Source organism: Mus caroli, unplaced genomic scaffold (genome assembly GCF_978045245.1).
Source record: "Mus caroli unplaced genomic scaffold, Mus_caroli_1 scaffold_3, whole genome shotgun sequence".
In the NCBI taxonomy this organism is placed as follows: domain Eukaryota; kingdom Metazoa; phylum Chordata; class Mammalia; order Rodentia; family Muridae; genus Mus; species Mus caroli.
This window is the reverse complement of record NW_028227258.1, coordinates 30,067,478-30,091,516: the sequence shown is the minus strand read 5'-3', so window position 1 is coordinate 30,091,516 and position 24,039 is coordinate 30,067,478. Positions and strand designations below refer to the sequence as shown.

At 44.5% G+C, this 24,039-nt stretch overlaps 1 protein-coding gene across 1 annotated transcript in view; it reads right to left on the bottom strand.

The window, feature by feature from the left end:
• The window catches only part of Mcub (mitochondrial calcium uniporter dominant negative subunit beta), a 70,071-nt gene extending 53,114 nt beyond the window's left edge, over nt 1-16,957 (bottom strand). Inside the window, exon 1 of the mRNA XM_021158648.2 lies at nt 16,301-16,957. Within this exon, the coding sequence (XP_021014307.1) occupies nt 16,301-16,399 (99 nt within the window). The 5' untranslated portion in view covers nt 16,400-16,957. The remainder of the gene's footprint in view (nt 1-16,300) is intronic.
• Nucleotides 16,958-24,039: the final 7,082 nt, after the last annotated feature.

Here is a 24,039-nt window from a genome sequence, read left to right as displayed (position 1 = left end):
TTCCAGATTCCCCTACACAAGCCAACCTCTTGGCTTTTCAGTATTTACCCCATTCTCTGAGTCTTCATTCTAATGCCCCTTCATGCTTACAAGGCTCATACGCTGTTGTGGATCTCTGTGTCTCATCCAGGCAACTTTTGAGCTGTATCCCAGGGTCATGGGCTGGCCATGGCTTCTTCCTTGTTTCCTGCTCTGGTAGGCAGATACCTCTTTAGCAGTGCCTTAACCACGTTATGGTCCCACCTCGCTTATTCCCTTGGCCTAGACAGCTTAGCCATGTTCAAAGGAAGCTGCTACCTTCGGTGGAGCACAAGGGCAGTCTAGTCTGCCTATGGTGATTCTCAGCACACCGCCTGCTTGCTCCAAATTTACCCCATGTGATTGCTTTGTCTAAATGGATCTCTGAGTCTTTACCTGCTTTTCCTCTACTGAATAGCTCTGAAGTTTTGTTTTTAACAGAGGATACTGAGGAGAACCTTGAGAAACAAATTGGTTTTGCTTCCTGGTTCTAGGGTATTTACTTAGGCCCTTCCTTCAGGTGTGAATGTTGATGGCTTCTCTTCCTGCCATGCTAGTGATATCCATAGCTTCTGCCTGAGTCCCCCTAATGACACAGATCCTGTAATATGAGTAGCATAAAAGAGCGAAAATAGGTATAAATAGACTCTTAAACTGGATTGAACTCCGCCTATCAGTTCTTCCCAGTCTTGAGAGGCGTTTTGGTGGTTAGATACAACGTTTTCAAGAGGAATACTTTTTCACGCGATATTCTCTCAGATATTTGAACATAAATATCTTGAGTTGGGGATGTAACTCAGTGGATAGAGACATGGGCTTGATTTCCAACATTGTACAAATGTGCCATGATAGTGGATGAATGGAATCGCAGCCTGGAGAGGTGGAGGCAGAAGGTCAGAAGTTCAAGGCCATCCTTGGTTGCACGGGGAGTTCAAGACTAGCCTGGACTGTATGAGACCCTGTGTAAAAGAAATATGTAAGTAAATAAGTAATTAAGCTAATAAATAAATAAATATGTTAAATCTCACCTTTTATTTTCTTTCTTTTACTAAATTAATTACTTCCAATAGGAAGGATCCATCTTAACTATGGGCGAGGCCATTCCCAGCATGGGAATCCAGGACTGGCTGAAATGGCAAACATAAACTGAACACAGACACTCATCGCTCTCCGCTTTCTGACTAAGAAGCAATGTGACCAACCACCTCATGTTACTGCCACCATGGCTTTCCTGCCAAGATAGACTGTCCCTTCAAGCCATGAGCCAAAATGAATGCTTTGTCCCTTAAATTGCTTCTGCCCGGGTATTTTATCACAGCAATGGGGAAAATAGCCAAGATACCATGTCTATGTCCACCAGTGACTTGTTAATGTCCTTTTGGTAAATACTGCCTCAACAACAAAGAGACCGCCCCGAGGCAGCCTGACAGTCCTGCCAGATACTGTGGGACTATACTTCTCTCCCTGTGGTGAGAGAGTCCTGGAAGACAAGTGCTCTAGAACCCTACATTCATGGTGGCTTGTAGGTGAGCTGAACTTCCCAGAGCCTATCAACAGGGCAACCAAGACAGAACTGGCTCAGTCTACCCTCTCCCCCATTGAGAAAGGCTGTCTTTTGTAGAACTGTTGAGTGGGTTTTTTTTTTTTTCCTACTAACCTTAGACCAATGGCCAGTCCATATTTATCAACCCAGGTCAGTCTGCTCTAGGGAAGGATGTAAACACGAAGCCTGCAGTTCCTTAGAACACACAGCTAAAGACAGATATGTCTAACACAGCATATTATAACCTGTCTGTTGAAACATAGATTATGTGTATAATACATATGTTGACTCTTTAGGACAGAGATTTCATTGAGGGTTTATTAATGTTTCAGTGATGATTACAAAGTATTCAAAGTTGAAGGATACACAAATTTCTACAGCAAAGTCACCATCTCATTAGGTAACAGTTATGCTAAAGCATCATGAAAAGATATAAGAAAAGGAAAAACTTCTAACATCTCAAGATTTCCCTTCATCAGCTCATCAAGGCAGGATCAAAGATCATGTCTAGAAGCCGAAACTGTGATTGAGCCAACATGCTAAGGAAATAGACGAAGGCAAGCTAATCTCTCTCTTTCCATGTGTTCCCTGTCTGCAGGAGATTAGTGTAGCATTCTCTAGTTTATTCCAAGGCACAGTATCTTTATCCCAAGTAGCTGATTTCCTATATGGGGAGCCATATCACGCCAAGCTAATGAAACATCATACACTTGTATGCTAGAAATCCGTGACATTGCTCTAGCGTTGACTATTGTCAAACAGCTGCTAATCACAGTGTCTTCTAAAGGAAATCATTCTGTGAAAGTGCACTCTGGGCATCTTGGCTCGGCTGTCTTTTCTTCTCCTTATCAAGTGTCCTCTCAGAAATGAGAATTCTGGCCTCAATGCTGACGCAACTATTATAATGCTTTTCTCTCTTCTTTAGCTCAGAGTGTACTGGGAAGACTTCGCCCTTTCCTATTAAGTTTCTGCCTGGAGGGCTGCTTATAATGAACCCAGCAAGGTGTCAAATGGTCCTGTTCCAAACAAATTAAAAGTGCTGACTCCCCACAATTCACTTTTAATTGTTCCAGAAGAAGTCGTGTTTCCTGTTACTGTTTCCTACAGAGGAACCCCTGGGGTGCTTGGCAACTTAGTCAGCACCCCAAGAAACAAAGTTACCTTGTTCCCAACGAACAGAATCGTGGGAAATACCACTAAATTTCCATCAGACTCTGTCCTTCCTTCTTCCAGGGTAGTCAGGTTTAGCTGGAATATGGCTCCTGGTCACAACTGCACCACTTAGCCCTTTATTCTAAATGCAGCCATGTGTCACCTTCAATGAAATATTCAATGGAATATGAGCTCAAGCGACATGTAACACCCCAAGGCCTGGCCCACATTACCCTGCAAAACTAAAGCCCTGGGTGTTTTTGACTTTGGAAGCTGACTGTGGTCAACAGAGCAAAAGATCTGAGTGCCTTCCTGAAGGGGAGGAGCAGAGCGAGTGCTTGATCCATTTTTAAAGCTCAGAACCATTTCACAAGAGAGAAAAACCATGGCGTTAAGAACACAGACGTTTCTCAAGGCCCTGGGCTCAATAGCACACTGGAAATGAAAACAAATGTCATAACACCAAATAGTTTTGTTACTATTGATTTTGTTGTTGTTGTTAAATAGTTGAGGCTTGGTTTTTGTTGTTTTAAGTCAGGGTGTGGTGGTGTGAGTAAGAGTGACCCCCATAGGCACATAGATTTGAATGCTTGGTCATTAGGGTGTGGCACTCTTTAAGAAGGATTAGAAGGATTAGGCGGTGTGGCCTTGTTGGAAAAAAGTATATTGGGAGTGGGCTTTGAGGTTTCAAAAGCCCACGCAAGGCCCAGTCTGCCTCTGCCCCTGCCTCTGCCCCCACTATTGCCCCTGCCCCAGGCCCCCTGTTGTCATTCCTCCCCCTCTCTCGCCCCCGTCCCTGCCTCTTTCTCTCCTCCACTCCCCCACTACAGAAAAGAACTTTCATTAAGCCCATCTTGCAATACCAAGGAACAGCACTGGAGAGTGTTTCCGAACTGGAAAGACTGAGTGAAACAGCATCCTTAAATAAAGCAAAAATATGGGTAAGTTCACTAACACCAATCATAGTGACCTTCACACAAATGAAGGCGTATGCTTGTACCAGTTACAAGTCACGGACTGGGCCATCAGTACGCAGTGCTTCTCTCTTTCTCTCTCTAACTTGATTTAAAATCTTTCCTAGAGTTCCCCCAAGGTTTGTGACAGCAAGCTATTTGAAACAGTACTGGTTAGGAAAGTACCTTTTAGAGTGGAGTGGTTTGGAGCCAGCAACTACTGTCGGTGTAGCTTGCTTGCTTGCTTGCTTGCTTGCTTGCTTGCTTCCTTCCTTCCTTCCTTCCTTCCTTCCTTCCTTCCTTCCTTCCTTCCTTCCTTCCTTCCTTTCTCTCTCTCTCTCTCTCTCTCTCTCTCTCTCTCTCTCTCTCTCTCTCTCTCTCTCTCTCTCTCTCTCTTTCTCTCTTTCCTTCTCCCAGACAAGGTTTCTCTATGTAGCCCTGGCTGTCTTGGAACTCACTCTGTAGACCAGGAATCCACCTGCCTCCCAAGTGCTGGAATTAAAGGCGTGAACCACTACTGCCCAGAGTGGTGTATCATTCTTAAGCTGCTCTGTAGCATTCCAAGTAGCTAGGCTGGCGTGAAGGCCGCCTTGCTTGGCTGATAGTCCTATTCAGAGCAGCACGGGTGCTGGGGATGGGTTTACCAGGTCTCAACTAAGGAGTCAAACTCCCTGGCTCTTGGGACCTTGGCCACCTTTAAGGATCAGTCAACATTCATAGTGGTCCTTACAATCAAGTCCCATCATTAACAACACTTTAGCTGTTTTTAACAGTGCTTCACTCTTAACCAAACACACTAAGGGGGAGTGGTTTTGTTTTATCTGTCTCTTCCATGGTTTAATGACCTTGCTGATGAGAAATCTACGGGAGTGAAGACCCAGAGCCCTGCCTTTCAACAGCACCATTTGGTTCATCAAATCACTTCACTTTGCCCTAAAGAATTAGAATTTATCACATGACAGCTTATTGTCGTGACTCAAGACAATAGCTTACCTTACATATCAATCATAATCAACTCACATTTTATTTTTAAATTTCATACCTTTTGGGCACTGGAGCCTAAACACAGAAAATGGTTGAGGTTTATACTCAGCTTCACGTTCGTCACCTTGTTCCATATTAACAGTTCCTGTTTTTCTAGTTCCATGGGCAGTGACTGAGACGTCATGATGTCTCCTTTGTCTTTTCACTTACCTCATGCTACAAGTCGCTAGGTCTAATTCATCTTCTAGCATAGTATCTTTAATGTTACCATGAATATCTTGGTGGAGCGTCTATAGACCAAAGATCAGCAAATGGTGTCCTAGGGGTTGAATTTCATCTGCTGTCATATTTTGGAAGCAGAGTTTATTAGAACACACCTTTGCCTGTTCGCATACACCATTGCCTGCAATGCCTTAAACTGTTGACTGTCTAGACTTCCCCAGGGAATGTTTACCTACCAATTCTTGGTCTAGATCAACATCAATTCTCATGCAGACCATGAAAGCTATCTTCTTAAACGCCATTCATTTATCACCACATCAAGGACTTGTTGCTAGTAAATAAAAGATATGACCAAATCTACCGCTGATATGATACCTGCTTTCTTAAGAGTTACAGTGGCCAAAGAAAGATATTTTGCATAGAAAAAGGAAGCTGGTAATACCAGACATACAGAAAGCCTTAAGGCAAGGCAGTAGATGGGTATCCAAAGAGTAAGAAAAACATTATAAATAGAAGAATGATTTCCACCTAATCAGGAAAGGTCAGATATCAGAGCTTAACTAGAAAGAAAACAGGTGTCAGATATTGACCATTCAGCGAATGGTTATGCTGTATGAAATGCACTATATCCATGCATTTACTGGTTGTTGTTCTCATTCAGCTACTAACCATGGGTAAACATGCTCATCGCTTGTACAGTAATTCTGAGAGCCTCCAGCCGTATCCACCCGAGTGTTTCAAATCTCTACAATTCAGAGATTTCTGGCTAGCGACCAGACGTGGTGCCACACACCTGTCAGCCATACCTGAGAAGGCAGAGACATGAGGAACCCATGACTTATAAAAATGCTAACCCATTTAAAGGTTCAATAGCGATGGAGTCAGGGACTGTTCTTCACAGAGAACTGTATGTGGCTTCCCATGGAAGCGCGGGTGCTATAAGCATCTGCTTGTAGACTCCACTCTTACCTGTCTCTTTGTTGTGCTCAAATATGTCTGCTAAACCTTTACCCTACTCTCGGAGCTTGGATGACCTCATCTCTGCAACTTCTCTGTGTTTGATTTTAAGACAGGGTCTTGCTGTGTGGCCCAATCCGAATTGGAACTCACTATGTCCAGCCTCAGCTTCCAGAATACCAGGGCAGCAGACGTGTGGTTGCATGCTGGGTTTCTCCTCTGCAATTTCTAATGATGTTCCATCTCTGAATTCTTCTAGAATTTATTGTCTCTAATAATTAATATTGTCTCATGAAGGGTCAGAACCATGGGAAGTGGTGCCTATAACTAACCAAGGGCCATCTAATTGCAGCTAAGGTCATCTTAGGAGTGAAGGTGGGGTCAGATCTTGGAGTTAGTCAACATGATGATGGCATACCAGAGGCTTTGCCAATGGCTAGAACCCCCACCTGATATTTAAATGTCACCCATTTATCCATCCTGCTCCACAAGTCTAGAGAAACTGGAGCAATGGCTGGGGTCTCTGCATGGACCCTCCAGCTCTATAAGTGAATAAGTCTCTATTCAAAACTCAAAATGTGCAGATTGTAGGCTGCATAAACCTGTGGATGAATAGCAACCTCTGCCGGGCTAAGTACTCATTGTGGGGAACACTCAGTAGTGCTGGGCTAAGTACTCAGTGTGGGAACACTCAGTAGTTCAGAACTCAGCGTTGTACCCTCAGGCTTCCTCCCACTGGGAGGAGCAGTGGATGGCAGCAGTACTCAGGCTTATTTTTCATGACAAAGAAGAAACGTCGCATATTTGGCAAGGAATGAAAGTACTATTGCTGAAGGGTCTGTACACACCTTACAATAAAAAACTTATTCCTTTTCTAAGGTTTGCTCTATTTTATATTTTGTGCAGGAGTTTTATATTATGAGAAAATATTTTTAAGTAAAATTTAAAGTAGTTTCTAAATTACTTAAATTTTAATGATTAAACTTCTCATCCTGGGCTGGCAAGATAGCAGGTAAGGGTGTCTGGCATCAAACCCAGGGATCTGAGTTCAAATCCCAGCCCATATGATAGAAGGAAAGAACCAATTACTGAAAGATGATCTCTGACCTCCACACCCAATAAGAAAAGCAATTTAAAAAAAAAAAAATTCAGTCAAGCTAAGCATGATGATGCACACTTAGGAGTCAGGATGCAGAGCAGGAGGGGCTTGAAGTCAGCCTGCTTTACATAGTGAGTTCCAGGCCAGTAAAGGCTACACAGCCAGCCCTGGTCTTAAAACAGCAGCAGCTAATAACAGCAAAAATAACGTAAGCAACCTGATCCTATCACTAATAACTTTGGGTGGTCACAAAGGTCACTTCATAGGTTTATAACAGCGGTCACAAAGGTCACTTCATAGGTTTATAACAGCGGTCACAAAGGTCACTTCATAGGTTTATAACAGCGGTCACAAAGGTCACTTCATAGGTTTATAACAGCGGTCACAAAGGTCACTTCATAGGTTTATAACAGCATGGCCTTCAGAGAACCCTTCTACGAAGAGTCTCTTGTCTGGGAGAAGAGTGACGTTTTCCGGCATGTAAATAATCACCCTAAAGTAACTGTCAGTGGGGCTGGGACTGTAACGCAACTGAGAGAGTGCTTGCCTAGCACCCACAATGCCTAGGGCTTCAGTGTTCATCACCACAGGCCTGTGATCCTAGCATGCTGAAGGTACAGGCAGGAGGATCTGAAGTTCAAGGTCATAGTTTACCACACAGTTCAAGGTCAGCCTGGGACACAGGATACCTTGCCTGAATAAGTAAGTAAGTAAGTAAGTAAGTAAATAAATAAATACTTTAAGAACAGGCAAGAAAGTACTTATATAGTATACTGTCATCAAAGAATGTGTATGTTTATTAAATTATATTAATGAACATCTTTAAAAACTACTGACATATCTGCCTTATTGGTTAAAAGTACACACTGCTCTTGCAGATGACCCACATTCAGTTCCCAGCCCCTGCCAGGCAGTTCACAATCTCCAAGCGCCAGGTATATCTAATACCTCTGGCCTTGTAGTACCCACACACAGACATATAATTAAAGATGAAATAACTCTCTTTAAAGTCCTGATAAAATTTCATATCCTGGATGAAACTAAATATGAGGCAAGGCTACTGTTTGGATGTAATAGAGAAGTCCATAAGGATTATTTTTATGTATCAATTATATACAGGTGAACTTGACAAAATGTGCCTCTCCTCGGTCCCCTGGAAAAGAGGACATGGGGATGGTAAGAATCAAAAGGGCCACGCCATCTTGAGAGCTGGCTTAACAGTTACAAGTGCAGCCTGCTCTTGCTGATGATCCACGTTCAGTTCCTGGCATCTAAACCTGCTAGGCAGCTCACAATCTCCAGTGCCACACAGCCATTGAGGAACTGTGCACAACCATCTGTCTGTTCCTTGTCTTCCATTCTGTCATTCTTCAATTCATCATGAGTTTCTCATGTACCTACTGTGCCAGAGTGGAGGTGGTTGGAGATGGAGAGTCATTTGGACTACAATGGTAATTAGAACCCAGCTGGGAAAAACACATGCACACAGCTAAATACATTGCATAGTCCAATGTCTTGGATGCTATGGTAGAGTCCTTCAGCCACTGGACAGCACTCAAAAAAACTCAGGTGGGGTGGAAATGGGTAGCTGTTAAAAGTGGGGTAGTGTGAGGGGTAAGCAGCAATCAAGGAAAGCCATGATATCCACAGAAAGAAGATAAACACAGGACAAGCCATAAGACACAATTATTTCAGCCATGTTGAAGGTGGGTTATATGGGGTTTGGAGCAGGGAGTGGGGCTGTAGGCCGAAGCTGGGACACACTCTGGATCAACAACCAACTGTAGCTTTCATTTGAAAGCTGGCTTATTTTGGTATCAATAATAATAAATCCATAGAAAGACCTTTACAAGCGTTGAGGAAACAACTTTCTCTTGATGAATGAACATCGCTTTTAATTCTCTAAGCAGAAAGCAGAGCTGCAGAAGCGAGCTGGCAGGCTGTAAAATGCCACAGAGATCCTCCAGCAAGGGTTTGGGCAGCCAACACTGTGCTGATGTGTTTACAGCGTTTTCTAAACCAATTCTTCTTTCCGGGTTTATGGGCACATTACTGTCAGCCTCTAGAAAAAAGCAATTATCCATTCTTATTCATTCCCAGCCTTTAAACCCAGTATTCAGACATCTCGTGTAAAAGCCAGGCCTGATGGCACACACCTGGAATCCTAACATTCAGGAACTTCACGTGGGTGGGTGGATCCCTTGAGCTTGGGAGCTGGAGGTCAGTCAGAAGAGCACACAGAGATTCCCTCTGAGAGGGTTAGAAGATCACCCCCATCATCAGGGAGAGTCATCTAACATTTTACAAACTTTACAGCCTCCTCACCCCCAGGAAAACACCCACGGCCAGAGAAACAAAAAGGATCCCCCTCCCACCCCCCAAAAAACCCCACAGACTGCTCACTCTTCTCCACAGAGTCAGTGCAGTTGTTATGCACTGTTTATGCCCAAGAGGTTCAAGATACACAAGCTCACCTATCAGAGCCCAAGATGTGATTTCTGTCAATGCAATCATTTTAGAAAGTAGGATATAATGGGATTGCTTGTGTTGGTAGCAATGCAGAGGGGGAGAAGGGAAGAAAAGAGAATGTCCTGCCAAGTTCAGGTATCTACTCAATCCAATCAGTGCATCCCACGAGCCCCAGGGTGGACTCAGGACAGCCTCCAAGATGTCTTCTCCCTGAGGGTTACCACAAGGCTTCTTGATGAGGTCACTTCCTTGACTTACATCACTTCCTGGTTTGGGTTTTTTGTTTTGTTTTTGGTTTTGGTACAGGCTATTAAAAATGTTAACTTTAAACCAATCTTTTGCTTCTTTACTACTTAGTCCCGGCCCTTTAATCTGTTCAAACCAATTCTCTTTAGTAGCCTTGCTTATCTGCATACTTAGCCCTCAATTCTTATCTCAATTTTCAAATCTTAAGACAGAAAATTCTGGAGAAAAAAAGTTTCAGAGAAAAATTTTGTCCATTCAAATAATATCAGTTAGAGCCGGGGTAGTGGAAACATGCCTTCAATCACAGCACTTCAGAGACTGAGGCAGGAGGTTCTCTATGAGTTCAAGGCCAGCCTGGTCTACATAGCAACATCCAAGGCTACATAGTAAGACCCTGTTGTTGTTGTTGTTGATGATGATGATAGCAACAACAACAACAAAATAATAATAATAATAATAATAATAATAAAACAGTGAGGAGCTTTTTAAAATGGAAACTAAAGTTTACAGGCCTGGGTAACTAAACCAACCACCCCTCAAGTGTGGACGATAGAAATAACAATAAAATAGAGACTGTAGATCTTATGAAGGTAGGCAGAGGGAAAACATGAGGAATCCAGGGCTGGAGCAACAAGCATCAGTGGTCAAAGCACTTGCATGCAAATGTGAGGACCTGAGTTCAAATCCCCAGGAACCCAAGCAAAGCACATGTATCTGTAACCACAGGGCGCCTGTAGTGAGATAGGCGGCAGAGCAAGAGGATTCTTGGAAGCTGTAAGTTAAGCTGGCATGTGCGGCTGCAGTCAGCGAGGACACCACACTTAAAACCAGGTGGACAGTGGGGACCCACAATTGCCCTCTGACCTTCGCCAACACAACCACACACATACATCACACACATCATATACATACACTATACACACACCACACACATATATACACACCATACACAGATGCACCACACACCCCACACAGCAAACACACACACTCATACACACAGAACATGACAGTTAGAATCTCACAGCAAGTCACTAATTTGACACCCTCTCTGGGAAAAGCACCAAAAAGACATTGTGCGCAAGAAGCCAATAGTCTGCCATACTTTCACGGTTTACTACTGAGAACATTTTGGCTCAAACACCTAAGTGCTGAGTTGTCGTTCACACTTCTCAAAGCTGTATTTGTCAGTTACTTTCCCCATTAAAATCATTATGAGAAAACAGATGATGGCACAATGGGAAAGACTTGGGGCAGAGGATCTAGAACTATGAGTGCCACAAATCCTAAAATGCTGCTCACAGCCCTCACTGTTGCTAGAAGTGAGTCAGGACCTGGTCCTCAGCTTTCTGGCAACTGGCACACAGAGATGCCACTGCTGACTCTGCTGTGCATCATGACGGCTCCTGCGTTTGTTGAGGAGAACCCCACCCACTCTAATGCCTAGACTGTGCAACAGTTTCTTCCACGAATCCTCATAAGGGCACCATGGTTGGTTATAGCATTTTATAGAGCTGTTGCTTCAACAGTATGTCAGCGTGGAAAATTCCATGCAAGCATTTGGGTATGGAATCCCATGACTCGAGGTTTCAACACCTGGCTCAGGACCCACAGTCCTGGCACTGTTTACAAACCAAGAAGCTGATGAAGGGGCCGAGGGAAGAAACACCTCACAAACACAAGGAATAAAAGCAGGCGAGGCCATCAGCCTTAGACTTCAGATGGCAAGGAGAGAATGTATTTGATGTTTGACACACCTTTGCCTCCTTCAGGGACCTTTCTCCAGGTCACCAGCTTCTCTACCAAGGAAACCATCTGCACATGACTCTTTAAATGCAGACAAGGGCTGGAGAGATGGCTCAGGAGTTAACTGAGCACTGACTGCTCTTCTGAAGGTCCTGAGTTCAAATCCCAGCAACCACATGGTGGCTCACAACCATCTGTAATGAGATCTAATGCCCTCTTCTGGTGTGTCTGAAGACAACTACAGTGTACTTACATATAATAATAAATAAATCTTTGGGCTGGAGCGAGTGGGGCTGGAGCGAGTGGAGGTCCTGAGTTCAATTCCCAGCAACCACATGATGGCTCGTAACCATCTGTACAGCAACAGTGTACTCATATACATAAAATAAATAAATAAATCTTGAAAGAAAGAAAGAAAGTCGAATATGCCATGAGAAGCAAGCTTCTGATTAAAAGTAAATAAATAAAAGGAAGGAAGGAAGGAAGGAAGGAAGGAAGGAAGGAAGAGAGAAAGAAAGAAAATAGCCAATTGAGACGAATTCTCCCATTATGCCACTATATGAGGGACCCAAGATGTATCTCAGAAGTGCAGGGAGTCGACCAACACCTACTCTACACACCAAACTCTGGGCCATAGGAGGAAACTGGCTCAAGACCCCTGGTTGGGGCTCAGTCCATCCTCAGAACACCTGCTTCCTCATCAAAGGGATAGAAGACGTCACCCCATCCTCTCCAACAGCACCTGCCAGAATGTGTCACCAGGCTCACAGTCTCTTATCAATTTGTTTTATTGTGTAAGTTAAAAAAAAGAAAAAAAAAGTGCCCAGAGAGATGGCTCAGGGGTTAAAAGCATGGGCTTTGATTCCCAGCACCCACACGGCAGCTCACAATTGCCTGTAATTCCAGTTCCAGGGAATCCAATGCCCTTTTCTGGCCTTTGCCGGTACCAGACATGCACATGAAATGCAGACATATTGGCAGGCAACACAGCCATGTGCATTAAATAAAATGTAGTTATAAAAAGAACCAGTGACACCATGTTAAATGGGATTTAAATTAGATTTTCCTTGTATATGCTTTTTGTTTATTTCCTATTGGCATATGGCCTGTATGTTAGCCTAAAATACCTACAATGATCTTAGAGTTCTGATACTGGACACTCTTGAGTGGGCAACATTTCACAGATGGAGATACTGGGATGCAATATTGAGGGACTATTCTATTCTAAGACATAAAAGCCCAACTGAGCGAATAAAAACTTCCCTTGGAGGGTGTTTGCTAGCTCTCTGGTTAAGGACACACTTTCTGACACAACCAACTCTTAAGGAGGAAAATTTCATTTTGGCTTATGGCATAAGAGACTTCAGTCTGTGCCCAGTTGGCCCTGTTGTATTGCTGGCACAGAACAACCTGGAGAATGTGCTAGAGAAGACTGCTCACAACGTGACAGCAAGAAGAGGAACAAGAGTCCCGACTACCGCCCTGTCTCCTGACCACTCAGTCTCAGGCACTTCCAGCATCTAACATCCTCCCACTGGGCTCTAGTGGTCCTTTCCCTGGTTTTGGAGAAACAGTCACATTCCAAACCGTAACAAAGCTACAACAGTTGCCCACCAGGGAGCATCACTCCTCACTACCTAAGACAGAATTCTTCTTAGAATGTAGCTCTCTGAACAGTTTTCTGAAGTTGACAGTACTCTAGTCAATGGTATGCCATACCCTGGGGTAAGAAAATAACAAGACAGCATGCCTACAGATGGGAAGGGGGTATAAGATCAATAAGACAAATCTTCTTGTGGAAGACAGGTTTATACAGACTGAATGGCCTGAGCAAACGTATAGAGCTAAAAAATGGTAGGGCCAGGCCTGCTGGCACCCTGATGCCCTAGTGTAAAAACCAACAAGATTGGATGACCTACACACATTTTAGCATCGAGTAGCCAGCAAGTATTTAACCCCAGGCTTTCCAGTTGACAGATCTTATCTGCTGGGATACAGAATGACTTCCTATTGTAGTCTGCTACACTTAGTTGCACAAATATCACTTAGCTGCAATAAATAGCAAGTGGCATCTATTCTCTCTCTCTCTCTCTCTCTCTCTTTCTTTTTGGTTTTTCGGGACAGGTTTTTCTCTGTATAGGCCTGGCTGTCCTGGAACTCACTTTGTAGACCAGGCTGGCCTTGAACTCAGAAATCCACCTGCCTCTGCCTCCCCGAGTGCTGGGATTAAAAGTGTGCACCACCATGCCTGCCATAAGTGACATCTTTTCTTAAAAAGCACTAGTTCCTACAAACTAGGGAGACGGTGACTTTTAGTATTTAACAGACAAGCTGATCTAGAGCCACTTTGAGATCAAAGCATCAGCTACCGCTACAACTACTTGCTCTCCAAGACAGAGCTCTGAAGGCAGAACCGCAGAGCACAGAACCCCAGGGCGGGGAGACATGGCGAACAAGAACAGTGTGCTCATTAAATCCCATACAGGAAACCAAGACTTCAAAGTTAGCACCATGAAGGGTCTGAAACAGCCAAATGCTTTGTTTCTGGAAGTTAAAAGAACAAAGCAAACTTGACCCTTGAGTTTCTTAGCAAAAATATGCTTGCCTTTAAAAAAAAATTGTTAAACAGCTTGTGTTGGGGATTTAAACAATGTTCTAGGAACACAAAATCCTATTTGGGAGTGTTTCGATCTAAGCAGCAGAAAACCCAAATTATGAAAGGCACAACTAGGCAAGAGCTTTCTGTTTGGATATAACTCACCAGGCACTTTAATGGCTCAAAGCAGTGTCCACACGCACCAGCAGGAGCCTCCGATCACCCTGACAACCACCTAGCGCTGGAGGCAGATGTGCTGTCTCCAGAAATGATAATCGTGTCATCAGACATGATGATCATGGATTCCAGGCCAGGCCAAAGATAATGCAATATACCCATTTGTTTTTGCTTCAGACAAGAGATGTTCTTTAATAAACAATTCTGCAACATTAAATGTATCATGTCAACAAACTGTGGGGTTTTTCCCATACATAAAACACAGACAATTACTCACCTACCACAAAAAGGATGAGAACCATATATTTTTCAAAGTTATTAGACGCAGACCTATAATTTCAGAAAAGACTAATTATTGTTGCTTATTAAATATGTGTCTTATAACAAGTCCTTGCAAGCTAGGATTTTATGAGAAAACCACCTTTTTCTTCCTTTGTTTCCTTTCTTTTCTACCCTATCCCTTGCTCTTTCACAGGCTTGGGATGGGGGATGTTTTTTTTGGGGGGGGGGATAACAAGGATGTTGGCCTTTAGCCACAGAGCATCTCATATGGAAAGCAATAAGAGAAGGAAATGTCCCTACAGTAGGGAGATCTGATCACAGAAAATGGTCCAGCAGCTGTAGCTGAAAGTCTTAGGGGGTAGAGAATCCAAAGCTGCACACAGAGATGCAGCCCTGCAGGCTTGGCTTTATTCTTTATCTTTCATCACATAGGCAAAATTATGGAAGCGCTCCCACTCCTGGAAGTTCTGTGACTTGTCTTCATGGCCCGGGCAGCTGACTTAAGACTGCAAATGAAATTCAAACTTAGGTTTCTTAAGATGCCTATGGAGCTACAAACCCTCTCTATCTTTTTCCATTGGAGTCAGGTATATGGTGCTTTAAGTGGACAGTGCAGAGAGAAAGAATTTAGAGCTGGCGTCGGTCATTTGGGAAAGGACAGCCACAGTCTTGGAAACCCTCTACCTTTACTCCAGGTAATTAAATGGGAGAGACCTAGTAGTAGGTGGGTGTGGCCTAATAGAGCCTCGCTGTTTGGCTCCATTCGCAACACTTCGAAATTGTCAAATAAGCTTTCTAGTCAGCACTGTTTAATTATCACTGTGTTTCTGTGGTGTGAGGCCAAGAAAGGAGTGAGTACTTAGAGTGTTCGGAATGTCTTTGTCTCTGAGAGAACTTTTCTGAAACCACTTCACTGAGTTTGCCCTCAGTAAGTTTTAAGGAGTTTGCCTTAGGTATAAGTGTCAAAATGGACGTTTCTGCTTGCTTTCAAACATTTAACAAAAGTGTTTCTTTAAGCATTGAAATATTTCTTTCATCAGTGTAAATTCTGGGGTATTAAGACTATACTTGGGGGCAGAATCCAAGGATTGAGGGACTGGGGCAGTCGAGTCGGAAAGATACAGGAACTGAAAGTGATGGAGCTGACACAGCTCCTTTCTCACTGCAGTGAGAGATAGTAAATATGTTCATATATCGTTCTCCCTTTAGCAGTCTGAAAGCTAACCCAGTAATTGAGGGGTGGGCAGACTCAGCTCCAGTCCCAGCCCCAAGCAGCCTCGGGTCCCTTTCCCCTGGCCCCCTTTGTATCATGAAGCTAGTAAACTCAGCACGTTCCCGCTCTTCTTCCTTTTCTGTGCCCATCCACACCTCTTCCCTCCTCCTCGAGGTTCCACACAGGCCATGACACAAACTGTGCCCGCCTAACTGTTACAGCACACACTTCTGATTCACCACTGACTCGGTTTACATGTAACGAAAGGGAGGGGCTCCGGGTTTGGAGGAGGGGCAAGACAGGGTCCTGGGCCAGTCCACCCTGGAAGACAGCATCCCAGGTTACAGCCCACCCCGATGACAGCCACCCTCCGATGACACAGCCCACCAAGCTCTCGCGGCCTCCCCTCCACCCCGGCGACTACAGACCGCAGGACACAGCGGTGGGGTCAGCGGGCTGCGCTCCCGGGAGATGCGCCCCGCGCTGGCCGCTCCTGGCCTGTCTCCCCCACAGCCCCGGGACAAGTCACCCGCGGCCACCACCTGTCGGGGTGCGGAGCAGCACGCAGGGAACTGCTTTCACTCCTGCCGAACTTGCCCAACGCAAACTTTCCACTCGAGGCTCCCGAGCCCGCGCCGCGCCTTACCTGGGGTGTGGGTGGCAGCGCCCTCGGACCCCCGCTTCCCCGGGCTCGGATCGTCCGCAGCAGCCGCCACCGACCCAGACATAGCCCGCTCGGGAGCATCCTCCTGCCGGGGCCGAGCTCCTGGCATTAACGACGCATCCTCATCCGGCCGCTATAGCCCAGCCCGCTGTGGGCTCTGCCCGCCCCGCCGACTGGGGCGGCGACAGGAGGGTGTGTCCCTGCTTTGACTTCGCTTGGTACACACCCGGGCTCCAGGCTGGGTATTTTTCCTCCGACAAAAAAGAAACAATTTTTTTTTCTCTCTCTCTTTAAAAAAGCGCAAACGAGTGACGAACTTCTTCCTAGGGTTATATTTCTGGTGCCTGGCTCCCTCACATACGTCTTGAGAAAGGAAACAGGAGCTGGATTCACACCATGCAGCTGTTGATGTCGAAACCCAACAGAAGCCAGGACCGGAAGTAGTGAGGCTTGCTTGGGACCTCAGATTTGGGAACGCAGGCTGATGATTGGGAGTTCAAGGCCACCATCCACTAAAAAGTTGGAGGACACTCCGAGCTACCTACCCCAAACCCTGCCACCACTTGAACCAAAACTCCAGGGCTCCGAGGAATGGACTGGGAGCGGGGAGCTGAAAGGTCCCTGGAAATTGCGCTCCTTTGCCCAGCTGGAAAGAGGAAGAAAAATGAGTTTGCCAAAGCTCCACCTCCAGGTGGGCTCCAAGGCTTGGGATGAGCCTCTCCTCGGCCTCAGATCACTGGCAAAGTCAGCCCAGGACTCTAGATGCTCCAGAGGTTTGCAGTTCATTACAGGCTGGCCCAAATCCAGACACTGGGAAATTTTCTTCCACAGCAGAACTTGCTTCTCTTTGGGGGACACATGAAAGGACCCTGCTCCCCGAGGGGCAGGAGTTAAGCATTGCGAAATCACTGTTAAAACCGCTATTAGCGTTAACGATCAGTTCTGTAGGCTCACATTGTAAGCACTCCCGATGCTCGATGCTCGCTTTCCTGTAAATGGCAAACATGTGGGGGTGGGGAGGCAATTTGGCTTCCTAATTGGCAGCTGTTAGGCTTCCCCTGATTCCTGGCTGCCTCGAGCCAAAGGACTGTCAGTCAAACACTCTGCCACTCTGAGCGCAGCACAGATGCCTTGAGGAAACTACAGAATGGCGATCAAAGCTCTTTGCTACAGCTCCCAAGGTTACAGCCCCAGCCCGGAGTGTTTCAGTTCAGGACGGTTTTGCTAGCACATGCCCTGTAACTATTTCTAACCAGCCCAGAAGAGAAGCACTTTACCTGGCAGCTCAAAAGTTACAGTCGTTGTCTTTGGTGTGAACACAAACCATCTGTGTGAGAGTTTTGCTGTGATTGGTACACTATCCCCCGCCCCCACCCCCTACCCCCGCCCGCCCCTCTAGCCATGTAATCCAGGTGTTTGGCTGGTTGGTAAACCAGCTGGGGAGGCACCATTGTGTTTCCCTGCTCTGGTGTTACAACCTTAGGTCCAATAGAAGGCTTCTCCAGGTCAGTAGTAGTGATGCACTTTAATTCCAGTAATCGGAAGGCAGAAACAAGAGGACCTTAGTTTGTAAGTTCAAGGCCACCCGGGACTCTATAATAAGTTTCAAGCCAGTCGAGGCTACATAGTGAGAACCTGTCCCAAAATTAAAAAAAAAAAGAAAAAGAAAGTCACCTACACAATTTTCTTAGTTAGGGTTTCTATTGTTGCAATAAAACAACATGACCAAAAGCAAGTTGGGAAGGAAAGGGTTTTTGGGGGGGGATGGGGTGGGTGGGGGTGTTATACTTCCTAATTGTAGTCCATTATTGTAGGAAGTCAGGACAGGAATTCAGACAGACTTAAAACTGTAGGCAGGAGCTGATGCAGACGCCATGAAGGGGTGTTGCCTGCTGGCTTGCTCTCCATGGTTTGCTCAGCCTGCTTTCTTATAGGATCCAGGATCACCTGTCCAGGGATGGCACTACTTACAATGGGTTGGGCCCTCCCACATCAATCATTAAGAAAATGCCAAGCAGGGTGTGGTGGCACACTCCTTTAATCCCAGCACTCGGGAGACAGAGGCAGGCGGATTTCTGAGTTCGAGGCCAGCCTGGTCTACAAAGTGAGTTCCAAAGAAACCCTGTCTCGAAAAACCAAAAAAAAAAAAAAAAAAAAAGCCTTACAGCTCTGCCTACAGTTCGAGCTTATGGAGGCAAATTCTCAGTTGAGGTTCCCTCTTTTCAGATGACTTTAGCTTGTGCCAAGTTGAAGTACAACTACCCAGCACAAGAATGGTCTTCTCTTGCCTACTTGTGTAGAGTAGGTCGAGCTGGTTATACAAAGAAAAAAGCAGAGACAAGAAGCAGGGGAGTCAGCGATGGCAGTCACCGAGTTGGGGCAGCACGCTGAGCACCAGAAGCAGTGGAGTCATCAACTGCTTTGACAAACCAGAGGGCGCAGAGTGGCAGAGGGCACAGGACAGGCCAAGCCACAGAGGAAGAGAGAAAGGAGGCTGCACTGACAGTTGGGAAAGAGCTGGGACCTGCAGGAACTGGTGACCCAGGCAGGCAGAAGGGAAGAGCTGGCTGGAGGGTAGGAAAGCTGTCAAAGCAGAGCCACAGCCACAGATAGGCAAAAGCAAAGGAATCTGAGAGAGCAACAAGAGCTCGGGCAATGCTGGCTGCAAAGGTCTGCAGAGATGAGACAGTGGTTAAGAGCCCCCTTGAAGAGGACTCAAGTTCTAGTCCCAAACTACCAGTCCTCAGGTAGTAATATGTTCAGTTTTCCGAGGAACCACCAGACTGATTTCCAGAGAGTTTGTACCAGCTTGCAATCCCACCAACCATGGAGCAGTGCTCCTCTTTCTCCACATCCTCGCCAGCATCTGCTCTCACCTGAGTTTTTGATCTTAGCCATTCTGACTGGTGTGAGGTGGAATCTCAGGGTTGTTTTGATTTGCATTTCCCTGATGACTAAGGATGTTGAACATTTCTGTAGGTGCTTCTCAGCCATTCCATATTCCTCAGCTGAGAATTCTTTGTTTAGCTCTGTACCTCACTTTTTAATAGGTTATTTGATTCTCTGGAGTCTAGCTTCTTGAGTTCTTTGTCTACCTTGGATATTATCCCTCTATCAGATGTAGGGTTGGTAAAGGTTTTTTCACAATCTGTTGGTGGCCGTTTTGTCCTGTTGACAGTGTCCTTTGCCTTGCAGAAGCTTTGCATTTTATGAGGCCCCATTTGTCTATTGTTGATCTTAGAGCAAAAGCCATTGGTGTTCTGTTCAGGAAGTTTTCCCCTGTGCCCATGTGTTTGAGGCTCTTCCCCACTTTCTCCTCTATAAGTTTCAGTGTATCTAGTTTTACGTGGAGATCCTTGTTCTACTTGCACTTGAGCTTTGTACAAGGAGATAAGAATGAATCAATTTGCATTCTTCTACATGCTAACCGCCAGTTGAGCCAGCACCATTTGTTGAAAATGTTGTCTTTTTTCCACTGGATGGTTTTAGCTCCTTTGTCAAAGACCAAGTGACCATAGGTATGTGGGTTCATTTCTGGGTCTTCGATTCTATTCCATTGATCTACCTGCCTGTCACCGTACCAATACCATACACTTTTTAATCACTGTTCCTCTGTAATACAACTTGAGGTCAGGGATGGTAATTCCCCCAGAAGTTCTTTTATTGTTGAGAATAGTTTTAGATATCCTGTTGGGTTTTTTTTTTGTTGTTGTTGTTCCAAATGAATTTGCAAAATGCTGTGTCTAACTCTATGAAGAATTAAGTTGGAATTTTGATGGTGAGTTGATTGAATCTGTAGATTGCTTTCAGCAAGATGGCCATTTTTACTATATTAATCCTGCCAATCCATAAGCATGGGAGATCTTTCCATCTTCTCGGATCTTTGATTTCTTTCTTTCTTTTATTTATTTATTTATTTTGGTTTTTTGAGGCAGGGTTTCTCTGTATAGCCCTGGCTGTCCAGGAACTCACTTTGTAGACCAGACTGGCCTCGAACTCAGAAATCTGCCTGCCTCTGTCTCCCAAGTGCTGGGATTAAAGCATGTGCCACCACGCCCAGCTTTTGATTTCTTTCTTCAGAGACTTGAAGTTCTTGTCATACAGCTCTTTCACTTGCTTGGTTAGAGTCACGCCAAGGTATGTAATATTATTTGTGACTATTGTGAAGGGAATCATTTCCCTAACTTCCTTCTCATCCTGTTTATCCTTTGAGTAGAGGATAGCTACTGATTTGTTTGAGTTAATTTTATATCCAGTCACTTTGTTGAAGTTGTTTATGAGCTTTGGGAGTTCTCTGGTGGAATTTTGGGACTCACTTATGTATACTATCATATCATTTGCAAATAGTGATATTTTGACTTCTTCCTTTCCAATTTGTATCCCCTTGATCTCCTTTTGTTGTCTAATTGCTCTGGCTAGGACTTTGAGTACTATATTAAATAGGTAGGGAGAGAGTGGGCAGCCTTGTCTAGTGCCTGATTTTAGTGGGATTGCTTCAGGTTTCTCTCCATTTAGTTTGATGTTGGCTACTGGTTTGCTGTATATTGCTTTTACTATGTTTAGGTATGGGCCTTGAATTCCTGATCTTTCCAAGACTTTTTACCATGAAGAGGTATTGAATTTTGTCAAATGCTTTCTCGACATCTAATAAGATGATCATGTGGTTTTTGTCTTTGAGTTTGTTTATATAGTGGATTACGTTGATGGATTTCCATATATTGAACCATCCCTGCATCCCTGGGATGAAGCCTACTTGATCATGATGGATGATAGTTTTGATGTGTTCTTGGATTCTGATTGAGAGAATTTTTTGATTATTTTTGCATTGATAGTCATAAAGGAAATTTGTCTGAAGTTCCCTTTCTTTGTTGGGTCTTTGTGTGGTTTAGGTATAAGCGTAATTGTGGCTTCATAGAATGAATTGGGTAGAGTTCCTTCTGTTTCTATTTTGTGGAATAGTTTGGAGAGTATTGCTATTAGGTCTTCTTTGAAGGTCTGAGAGAACTCTGCACTAAACCCTGGGGTTTTTTTGTTTGTTTGTTTTGGTTTGTTTTGGTTGGGAGACTTTTAATGACTGCTGCTATTTCTTTAAGGGTTATGGGACTGTTTAGATGGTTTATCTGATCTTGATTTAACTTTGGTACCTGATATCTGTCTAGAAAATTGTCCATTTCATCCAGATTTTCCAGTGTTGTTGAGTGTAGTCTGTTATAGTAGGGCCTGATGGTTATTTGAATTTCCTCAGTTTCTGTTGTTATGTCTCCCTTTTCATTTCTGATTTTATTAATTTGGATATAGTCTCTGTACCCACTGGTTACTGTGGCTAAGTGTTTATCTAATATTTTCTATTTTCTGAGTTTGATTGCTTCCTGCCATCTACTCCTCTTGGGTGTATTTGCTTCTTTTTGTTCTAAAGCTTTCAGGTGTGCTGTCAAGCTGCTAGTGTAAGCTCTCTTCAGTTTCTTTTTGGAGGAACTTAGAGCTAAGAGTTTTCCTCTTACCACTGCTTTCATTGTGCCCAATATGTTTTGGTATGTTGTGCCTTCATTTTCATTAAATTCTAAAAGGTGTTTTAATTTCTTTCTTATTTCTTCCTTGTCCAAATTATCATTGAGTAGAGCGTTGTTCAGCTTCCATGTGCATGTGGGCTTTCCATTGCTTTTGTTATCATTGAAGACCAGCCTTAGACCGTGGTGATCTGATAGGATGCATGGGACTATTTCAATCTTCTTGTATCTATTGAGGCCTGTTTTGTGACCAATTATATGGTCAGTTTTGGAAAATGTACCATGAGGTGCTGAAGGCACAGATTTCTTTCCTCATCTTGAGGACAATGTCTGCAGTTCTTCATTCTGTTCTAGAGACAGGGTCTACTACTTGCTAAAGTTCCAGGTCATTAAAGCCGGTCATTTTTAGTGAAAAAAACACTGATCCTCTGGCCTCCCCCTCCCAAGTTGCCCAATTACATGCATACTCACTACGTCTGGCTTCTTTTTCAACTTATTTGCTAACTTAGAATTGTCCCAAGGAGTTTCCACAAGCATTACTGAATACCTAGTGTGGTGGTTCGAATAAAAATGGCCCCCATTGGCCCATAGGGAATGGCACCATTAAGAGCTGTGACCTGTTGGAGTAGGTATGGCCTTGTTGGAAGAAGTGTGTCACTAGGGTCAGGCTTTGAGGTTACAAGTGCTCAAGTCACATCATGTGTCTGCCTCTTCTTGCTGTCTGCAGGTCCAGGTGTGGAACTCTCAGCCCCTTCTCCAGTACCACGTCTTCCTGCTTTCTACCATTACAATAATGTACTATCCTCTGAAATGGTAAGCCATCCTCAACTACATGTTTTCTTTTTTAAGAGTTGCTGTGGTCACGATGTCTCTTCACAGCAATAGAACATTAACTAAGACACTCCATATGGCAAACCCTATAATAAAAAGATCAATGTTTGTGTTGAAGAGAGACTGGTCATTATCTCACAGCACTGCTGGGGCTGTGTTGGAGACAGCACAATAGAGCACACAGAAGGAAGATCTAACCCAGGTAGGGAGTGGCCAGCAGATGCTGCAGGGGGTAGTTTTGCTTTGGCTGAGTTCTGAGAGGCTCATTGAGCAAATCCAGACAGGAAGAGGTCTACAGGGATTCAAAAAGGAGGAGCGCACTGCACTAGGCTTGGGTCTGAGTGACAGCAGATCTGACAACGCTGTGCAGTTAGCTGTTCGTAGCTTAGTGCTAAGTTCTGCTTTCATGTGCTGTGTTCTGTTTTTAAACCATCTTCCACTCTGTCTTACGGTCTTACCGCTATAAACAGACACCATGAGCAAGGCAACTCTTATAAGGACAACATCTAATAGGGGCTGGCTGACAGATGACGAGCTTCAGTCCCTTAATCATCAAGGCAGGAAACAGGGCAGCTTCCAGGCAGGCACGATGCAGGAGGAGCTAAGAGTTCTATATCTTTATCCAAAGGAAGTCAGGAACTGAATTGCTCCCACTAGGCTAGGAGGAGGGTCTCAAAGCCCACCCCACAGTGACACACTCCAACAAGGCCACACCTACTCCAACAAGACTATACCTTCTAATAGTGCCAGTCGCTGGGCCAAGCTTATACAAACCTCCAACTTTGTTCCAATCTGTTTTTTCTTTTCCTTCTTTCCTTCCTTCCTTCCTTCCTTCCTTCCTTCCTTCCTTCCTTCCTTCCTTCCTTCCTTCCTTCCTTCCTTCTTTCCTTCCTTCCTTCCCTCCCTCCCTCTTTCCCTCCCTCCTTCTGTTCGTCCATCTGTCTCTTTCTTTCTTCTCTTCCTTCCTTCCTTCTTTCCTTCCTTCCTTCCCTCCCTCCCTCTTTCCCTCCCTCCTTCTGTTCGTCCATCTGTCTCTTTCTTCCTTCCTTCCTTCCTTCCTTCCTTTCTTTCTTTCTTTCTTTCTTTCTTTCTTTCTTTCTTTCTTTCTTTCTTTCTTTCTTTCTTTCTTTCTTTCCTTCTTTCTTTCTTCCTTCCTTCCTTTCTCTCTTTCTATCTTCTTTCTTTCCTTTTTTCTCTCTTTTTCTTTCTTTCCTTCTTCCTTCTTTCTCTCTTTCTTTCCTTCTTTCTCTCTCTCTCAGATTATGTCTCAAGATCCCCAGTACAGAATCACTGAGTGTGTCAGAGGTTCAGATGGTTGCTTAGGGCATGCCATTTCAGCCTTGGTCATTCAAGTCTTGGCCTTTCTTGTTAAAATGTGAAATT